Genomic DNA, 8,498 nt, shown 5'->3' with positions numbered 1-8,498 from the left:
GATGCAGCTAACTCTCGGCTGATGAGTGCCCTCACTCAGGTCAAAGAGCGATACAGCATGCACAACCTCCGCAACGGCCTGTCGCCCACCAACCCCACCAAGCTCTCCATCACTGAGAACGGAGAGTTCAAGAACAGCAGCTGCTGATTGGTGCTCATGGACTTGATGAGCCGTGCCAATTGGTGCTCCCAGACAGATCACCAGCACCGATTGGTCGAGTTCAACACGGACTGAGTACCTAGACTACATGCCTAAACTGACTGACTACTGTAAACATGCGATTGCAAGGAATGTCTGGTTATTAATGTATATAAACCTTATCTAATATTGGTTCTGTACAGAAATGCTACTGCAGAGGAGTGTTTTGAGATTGCGTGGGAGAGTAAAGCGTAGCTTCGGTTCTGACTCAGTGAGTTTGTTTTTTTTAAATGCTGATTTACGCATAACTGCAGATTTAAGATTGCAAACAGATTTTTAATTGTTGCCTAAGATATATGAAGGAGATGTACATATCTTAAAATGGAATTGTTTTAAAAGAAAATATGAAGAAAAGCACATAGGTATCGGCCGTAGTTGTAAATGTCCCCAAGTTGCAGAATCTGACAGGCAGAAATAGATGAAAGGCAATTTTATGCACTCAGTTTTCTAACACAAGGTTTCTATTGTTTTGTTTTCTATTATTATTATTATTTTATCATCATCTTGCAAAAGGTGTTATGACTGATTTTAGTTGACTAAAAGGACACAATTAAGCCAGCCGCAGTTCAATTACAACAAATCTAGAACATATTCAATAAGAAATTGAAATACGTGTTCATTAATTTTACTAAAAAATATGACTGAAGCAGTGGGTTTAATAAATTAAAATATTGAACTGAATTTTCATTTTGACAGATGTAGGCTATTTTACTGGCTCACAACCCAACTTAAAAATTTTTGCCCTATGTGTTTTATGTATCTGACCAGAGTGCTGTGAAACCACCAATCTACAGTGTCACTGCCCTCGTGTTCTAGACAGTCTCACTGCCCTCTTTCTGATCCTGTTTATTGTTTGTTTGCTACTTTTATTGAAAGTCATTGTTTTTCCACTGTGTTCTCACTCTGTCCATATGAGCATCAATGCCTTTAACCTTTTGTGGCACAGAACTCCTCAATGTTTGCTGTTCTCGTAGCGATATATTTGATGGTCAGTCTCAGAGTTGAAAGCTGAGCATTGAATAAAGATGGATTGTGGCCTCATTGATTGTTGTCTGTGTGTGACCTGAAACTGATTTAGCATTTCTGCTTCAATTCATTTAGCCGTTGTTGGCATTAATGCACATTACTAAAAGAAGAGTCATTCCCATTAAATATTGTTGTATTCATTATTATATTGTTTTATATTACATAATTTGGTAGCACTTTACAATAAAGTTCAATTTGTTAACTACATTAGTTAACATGAATTAACAATGAAAATAGTAATAAAGCATTTATTAATCTTAGTTAACGCTGATTCCAACATTTACTAATACAGTATTAAAATAAAAAAAAGTGACTCTGTTAATGTTAGTTAATGAACCTGAGCTAAATTGGAACAACAATGAACAGCTGTATTATTATTAACTAACATTAACAAAGATGAATGAATAATGTAACAAGTGTATTGCTCTTTCTTAGTTAATGCACGGAACCTTATTAAAAAGTGTTACCGAATAGTTTAATACTTTATTCAGCAACGATGCATTGTTGATCAAAAGTGACAGTAAATATAATTTATAATGGTTCAAAATATTTACTTCGAATAAATGCTGTTCCTTCGCGTTTTCTATTCATAAAAGAATCCAGAACAAAAATGAATCGCTCTCCACAAAAATATTAAGCAGTTAAAACCGCAACTGTTGCAACACTGAAAAAAGAATCTTTCTTAGCACTGATCAATAACAGAATCATTTTTAATGCATCATGTGACACTGAAGACTGGAGCAATGGCTGCTTAAAAATTTAGCTTTGCCATCTCAGGAATAAATTACATTTTAAAACACATTCAAATAGAAACATTATTTTAAACTGAAATATTTCACGATATTACCGTTTTATTTACTGTACTTTTGATTAAATAAAGGGTTAGCATAAGACATTTCTTACAAAAAACAATCTTACTGACCCCGAAATTTTGAACTGTAGTATATAGATACAGTTGAAATCATAGTTTCATAATTGTTACAACCCAAAAGTGGGTAGAATTTGATTTCATTTGGAATAAAAATGGATAGAACTCATGGTCCTGGGCCAGGGGTGCCCAAGCTCGGTCCTGGAGGGCCGGTGTCCTGCAGAGTTTAGCTCCAACTTGCCTCAACACACCTGCCTTCAAGTTTCTAGTATGTCTAGTAAGAGCTTGATTAGCTGGTTCAGGGTGTGTTTAATTAGGGTTGGAGCTAAACTCTTCAGGACACCGGCCCTCCAGGACCGAGTTTGGGCACCCCTGTCCTGGACACTGGCCTACAAAATAATATTTTAATGTTTACTTTGAAATGTGCAATTAAACAGCTAAAAAAGTTTGTCATTGCCACTGTCCAGATGTCATATCTCGGATACACCAAAGGATAGGGTTGCCACCCGTCCTTAAAATACGGAATCGTCCCATATTTAAAGGTAAAATGATGCGTCTCGTATCAAATCAATACGGGACGCTGAATGGGAAAGTTATCAATGGATCTGTTCAGTTACTAATAATGAGTGCGCAGTTTGCAGAGAAACTTGCTCATGGTGGACTGTCTGACTTAAAGGGATAGTTCACCCAAAAATGAACATTTTGTCATCGTTTACACGCCCACAAGTTGTTACAAACCTGTAATAATTTCTTTCTTCTGTTAAACATAAAAGAAGATACTTTGAAGAATGTGGGTAACCGAACAGTTTCTGGTCCCCAATGACTCTGATAACGTACTTAGTATTTTTTCTCTACTATGGAAGTTACAGACCTGCAGCTGTTTAGTTACCCTCATTCTTCAAAGTATCATCTTTTGTGTTCAACAGAAAAAAGAAAAAAAACTTTAGAAAAACCTGGGTAAATTATGACAGAAGTTTCATTTTTGGGTGAACCATACCTTTAAAGTGACAGACACATCCGTGCTTCTAAAGGTATAGGCCTATTCTTTTATTAAAATTTGGATAGTCAGTTAGGCTAATATATTTCATACATTATCAGAGTTTAGTAGACATATTATATTTTTAGGCATCATTAGCCAGATTTATTAATAGATTATAGGCCTATTTTATGTTATACCCTATTTATTAATTTATCATTTATATTAATCATAAATATACACATAATAATCATGTCATTTGGCATTTTAAAAAGTAAAAAAAAAAAAAAGCTAACTTATTTAGACAAAAATGGGACAAATAATTACATAATAATGTAGTCCTAATTTAAGCAAATGAATAAAAAAATAATACAAATTCTTCCCATCCTGGTAACAGCTGCAGAACTGTAAAAAAAAAAAAAAGCTAACTTATTTAGACAAAAATGGGACAAATAATTACATAATAATGTAGTCCTAATTTAAGCAAATGAATAAAAAAATAATACAAATTCTTCCCATCCTGGTAACAGCTGCAGAACTGTAAAAAAAAAAAAAGAAAGACTAATAATACTTAATAATTATAAATAAAATGATTTAAAAAGGGGGGGGGGGTCTGCTTTGAAAAAAAAAATGTTTCTGAAAGTAATTTTCAGATACAACGGGGGGAAAAACGGGATAGACACAAACATGAAACTTGTAAATAAAATAATCAGATATATAGCCTATGTACAATTTAATAACATAGCCTAGTTTGATATATGAATTGGGTGTTCGTCAAAAATTGCATGCGGTCTAAGATTCCCGTGTTTACAGCTCTGTAAAATAACCTACTGGAAGCTCTGTAGTTTTGCTGTAAAGGCCTATAGATAAAAATATGAAAATTACAAACACACAATAATCCTTCGGATGAGACTTTAAACTGAGGTCCTGACTCTTTGTGGTCATTACAAATCCCAGGATGTCTTTCGAAAAGAGTAGAGGTGTGACCTCGGCATCCTGGCCAAATTTGCGCATTGGCCTCTGATCATCATGGCCTCCTAACAATCCCCTTATCTACTGATTGGCTTCATCACTCTGTCTCCTCTCCACCAATAAGCTGGTGTGTGGTGGGCGTTCTGGCGCAGTATGGCTGCCGTCGCATCATCCAGGTGGATGCTGCACACTGGTGGTGAATGAGGAGATACCCCCTGACAATGTAAAGCGATTTGAGTGCCTAGAAAAGCACTATATATACTGTATGTAATTAATTATTATTAGTAGTAGTATTAATAACATTTTAAGTTACTTCCATTTCTGAAAAAAATAATGTAGGCCTAGTAATTGATGTTATAAATACACACGCCTGTTTTTTGTTTTAATTATCCATCGTACATAAAAAAAAAACATTTGCAATCAAGACTGAAAAAAGCCAGAAGTGAATGTAAACCAGATTTGGCCCAGACTCTGTTGCTGTCTGTGAAGCCAAGCATAAGAATAGCCTACTAATGTCAATTTGTTAACCCACAGTAACGCATTTGAACAGATTAATCGCATATTTTCGTTTGCTGCATGCTTTTAAAAACACAATTTATATATATATATATATAAATGTTCTCAATAATATTTATACTTTAATGAATCTGCTTTGCACTGTTCCGTTTAGGGCTGCGTCACTTCCTGTTCTGATCTGCCTGCGTGTTCTTCTGCTCTGTAAGCTGCGCTGAATCGTAACATACGTACTTTTCTGAACGTCGTGTGAGTCTTGTTTGGATTTGTGCGAAAGGGCCTTTGTCGGGTATGATACAAACGTAGCCTAGTTCGACTTCATTTTTATTTAATAGTACTTTTATTATATGGCCTAGATATGGCTGCAGGAACCAGCTAACGTTAGCTAATGCTAGCCCATTCATTGCAGCAGACTACCTGCAAATATATAGCCAAAAAAAACTATTTAGCTGTTTAATTGTGTATTTTAAATGTATGATTTTTCTTGTTATGACAGTTTAAAGTGCTAACGAGTTGGATACAGTTATTCTTGCATTAGAGCTTTAAACCTTTTTTCCCCCGCCTAACGTTAATCTTGCAGTCAGTGAGTGCATGGTTCCGTTTAGGCTAACGTTATCTCTGAGAAATGGGACGGTTGCAGAGTTTACCATGTTATTTTCCTATAGGCGATTAATAATCTTGCTTTTATTTTTAATCGTTTTATTAATTTCATTCACATGCAGGCCGTCAACAATGGCGGACATTAAGAACTTCCTGTATGCTTGGTGTGGAAAAAAGAAGCTAACGCCGAACTATGACATCCGAGCAGCTGGAAATAAAAACAGACAGAAATTCTTGTGTGAGGTAAGAATAAGGCTCTTAAAGTCACTTGCAGATTGTATATAAAATACTTTGTAATAAAAGGTGTTTGTTGTTTTGAACCATGTTTCTTTAAGGTGCGTATCGAGGGTTACAGTTACATTGCCATGGGAAATTCTACCAACAAGAAGGATGCTCAGTCCAATGCTGCCCGAGATTTTGTGAATTATCTTGTTCGGACGAAAGAAATTAGTCCTAGTGAAGTTCCTGCTCTAGGGGTCAGTATCACATCTCTGTTTAAAGTTCTTCCACTACTCGTCTGTATTACGAGGAAGGTCTAGGTTTACATTTATCGTTTTCAGGTCAGCGTACCTGATGGAGGGAATGAAGAAGGTGGTGGGTTTGGAAATCTCCCATCCAACTGTCCACTACCTCCACATCTGGCTGTGAAGAAGGAATCGGGGGGAGGTACCTTATGTTATACTTGGATTCATCCAGTAATTGGTTGCTAACAAAACATCTGCTATAATTTAATATCAGTGTTTTAGATGTTGTTTAGATGTCAATGGAGAAAGATGCCTTTTGCCTGCAGATTGGTGTAGTTACGGCATCGACCAGTTGTGGGCTGGTTAGCTAACCGAACCATTTCTAACATTGACTAAAACAACTATTTTAATGCTGTATTCTTCCTGTGTCTCAGAACCTTCTGAGGGTTCTGCATCCGTTCCTGGAGTCACAGGTTTGGGCTATTCTGGATTTGGTAACGCCCAATGGGAGCGAGGAGCCAACCTGCAGGAGTATTACTCTAAGAGAGAGGATCAGGATGCAAAAGCAGTAGGTCTTCATTTTTTTGCCAGGTTTTTATAGAAAGTTTCTGAGAATTAAGGGGTCTTCTCTCATTCTCCAAGACCTTGGAATCAGAGGAAGTTGATCTAAATGCTGGCCTGCATGGGAACTGGACTCTGGACAATGCAAAGGCCCGTCTGAACCAGTTCTTTCAGAAGGAGAAGAACCAAACCGACTACAAGTACAGCCAAGTCGGGCCTGACCACAACAGGTCAGAACATTCCCATTTACGACAACAGCTTAGTTTTGAACCCATTCCATGTGCCGTTTAATATAATTATTCATTTGTAGGCTAATGTTTTCAATTAAAAACTGGTATCCTCATCGAAAATCAGACTTTGCATTTAAATGTAATGAGTCAAAGGTTTGTTTTTCTGCTGGACTGAAACAATGACAGAGAACTCCTTGATGTGTATCTAACCTCAAGGAGATCTCAGACCACTTAAAGATGATCTCATCTCGGATGTTACCATACAAAATCAACAATGATTTATGGGTGAATCTCACGAAACTTGTCAAGAACATGTCCAGGTCATATTTCACTGCATCACGTAAAATACTGTATTTCAAATGTATAAGAATAATGAAAGTATTTGTCATAATATCAATGCAAAAAAAAATCTTATTGTTCTAAAAACAGGCTTTGTTATCATGTCTATTTAGGACTTTTCATATTTATTTTTTTATTTATTAAATTGTTTTTATTTCATATTTTTTTTGGGGGGGGGGGGGTGAAATGTGACCTAGACATGTTTTTTGTGAGATTCATCCGTGTAGTATGTAATCTTAAAGGACATTAGAGATGCCAGAAATCACAACCTTACATGGGGGAAAACATGTGACATGACTTAGGCTACACTAAGAGGTCACATGGTGAAGTATGTGATTGGTTGGGTTTAGAGGTGGGAGAGGCAAAATAATGTCTGGTTGTGATTTCTGGTGTCACTTGTCCATCAGGGGTCAAGGCCTCCAGTACCTAGAGAGGAATAACACCATGTTTAGAAGTCTGGCAGAAAAACAAACCTGCTCAGGATGGGTTGTCCTGTACGGACTCTGCGCTGAAATGTCACTCTGTTGATCTCATGTGCCGTCCGGTTAAGAGGTCAGTTTATGGAGTTCATTTGTGCTTAAATCTTGTAAAGACACCTGTGGGCTAAATGTCATGTTGGGACGTCTTGATTTTAAATCTTGCTCTATTATAGGAGTTTTATTGCTGAGATGACAATCTTTGTAAGACAACTGGGTAGGAGTAAGTATTCAGAAAACCTTCTACATAATAAACTGTAAGGTCAAGGGCAAATGGTTTCACATTAAAATTTGTGTCCTTGCTAAAGCTGCCCTACTTTTCCAGAGGTTTTAGCCCGTGAGCATGGCTCTACGAAGAAGCTGGCTGCCCAGTCTTGTGCGCTGTCAATTGTCCGTCAGCTTTACCATTTGGGGGTCGTAGAAGCCTACACGGGACAGACCAAGAAGAAAGAAGGAGAGACTGTGAGTTTAACACCCCAGTTTATCTGTCTTCTGAGACCTGTGTGTTTACTGACTCTACTAACTTCCTGTTTTGGTTGCTGTGACAGGTGGATGTATATGAAGTGAATCTCAGTGATGATGTACAGCATCAAATACACAGTATTGTGCAGGAACTTGGCATCCAGATACCTCCTCCTGTAAGTGTTGGACAGAAAACCTTCCTGACTTATGAGCATTACCAAGTAAGAATGTGTGTCCTTTTATTTTTTTATTTTTTTTTTAGCCTCAGGACCCCAACAGTCCAGTATCTCTGGTGCAAGGAAAGATGGCTCAGTTTGAGCCCTCACAAAGGCAGAGCACAGCAGGAGTGGTGCCGTGGTCTCCTCCGAATGTCAACTGGAACCCATGGACCAGCTCCAACATCGACGAAGGGCCGCTGGCATTTGTGAGTCCGCTGTTCTGTGATTAACTCAATGATAGCAAGTGAAATTGGTGTGATACACTTCATGCCACTGAAAACCTATTGTACTTTGGTTTACAGTGTACTCCAGAACAGATCAGCACAGACCTGCTGCATGAGCTCAACTACCAGCTGGAACAGGACACAAATCTGCAGACGGTGAGATAAAAACAGCCCTGAATAAATCCATGAAATTGAAATTGGAGTTTTGTTGGTTTTAGTCCATGTGTATTATATTTGAGGTTATTTCACAACCCCCTCATCCCTTTTATGGCAGTCGAACAATATATATATATATATATATATATATATATATATATATTAGGGGTGGGCAAATTAATATATTAATTTATTAACGCACACAATTTTTTTAG

The 8,498-nt window shown here is 37.2% G+C and overlaps 2 protein-coding genes across 5 annotated transcripts in view; both read left to right on the top strand.

Annotated features, from left to right (window-relative positions):
* LOC107563585 (ras GTPase-activating protein nGAP-like) overlaps positions 1-1,237 on the top strand; it is a 59,053-nt gene extending 57,816 nt beyond the window's left edge. The window contains exon 17 of the mRNA XM_016248474.1: positions 1-1,237. Coding sequence (XP_016103960.1) covers positions 1-147 — 147 coding nt within the window. The 3' untranslated portion in view covers positions 148-1,237.
* A 3,473-nt stretch (positions 1,238-4,710) lies between these two features.
* The window catches only part of dhx9 (DEAH (Asp-Glu-Ala-His) box helicase 9), a 17,446-nt gene continuing 13,658 nt past the window's right edge, over positions 4,711-8,498 (top strand). Inside the window, exons 1-11 of one of the 4 annotated variants that reach the window (XM_016248459.1) lie at positions 4,711-4,757; positions 5,276-5,396; positions 5,489-5,629; positions 5,714-5,819; positions 6,052-6,185; positions 6,260-6,408; positions 7,400-7,446; positions 7,549-7,685; positions 7,772-7,861; positions 7,948-8,109; positions 8,206-8,283. In XM_016248459.1, the coding sequence (XP_016103945.1) occupies positions 5,286-5,396; positions 5,489-5,629; positions 5,714-5,819; positions 6,052-6,185; positions 6,260-6,408; positions 7,400-7,446; positions 7,549-7,685; positions 7,772-7,861; positions 7,948-8,109; positions 8,206-8,283 (1,155 nt within the window). In that variant the 5' untranslated portion in view covers positions 4,711-4,757; positions 5,276-5,285. Of the gene's footprint in view, positions 4,843-5,275; positions 5,397-5,488; positions 5,630-5,713; positions 5,820-6,051; positions 6,186-6,259; positions 6,409-7,207; positions 7,300-7,399; positions 7,447-7,548; positions 7,686-7,771; positions 7,862-7,947; positions 8,110-8,205; positions 8,284-8,498 lie in introns of those variants that run through there. The other 3 variants (XM_016248458.1, XM_016248460.1, XM_016248461.1) reach the window with 3 other exon arrangements.

The sequence above is a fragment of the Sinocyclocheilus grahami genome, unplaced genomic scaffold (assembly GCF_001515645.1).
Source record: "Sinocyclocheilus grahami isolate Dianchi unplaced genomic scaffold, SAMN03320097.WGS_v1.1 scaffold879.1, whole genome shotgun sequence".
Classification (NCBI taxonomy): Eukaryota; Metazoa; Chordata; class Actinopteri; order Cypriniformes; family Cyprinidae; genus Sinocyclocheilus; species Sinocyclocheilus grahami.
Note: the sequence above shows the minus strand (reverse complement) of the source record. Positions and strands in the feature narration are given on the sequence as shown.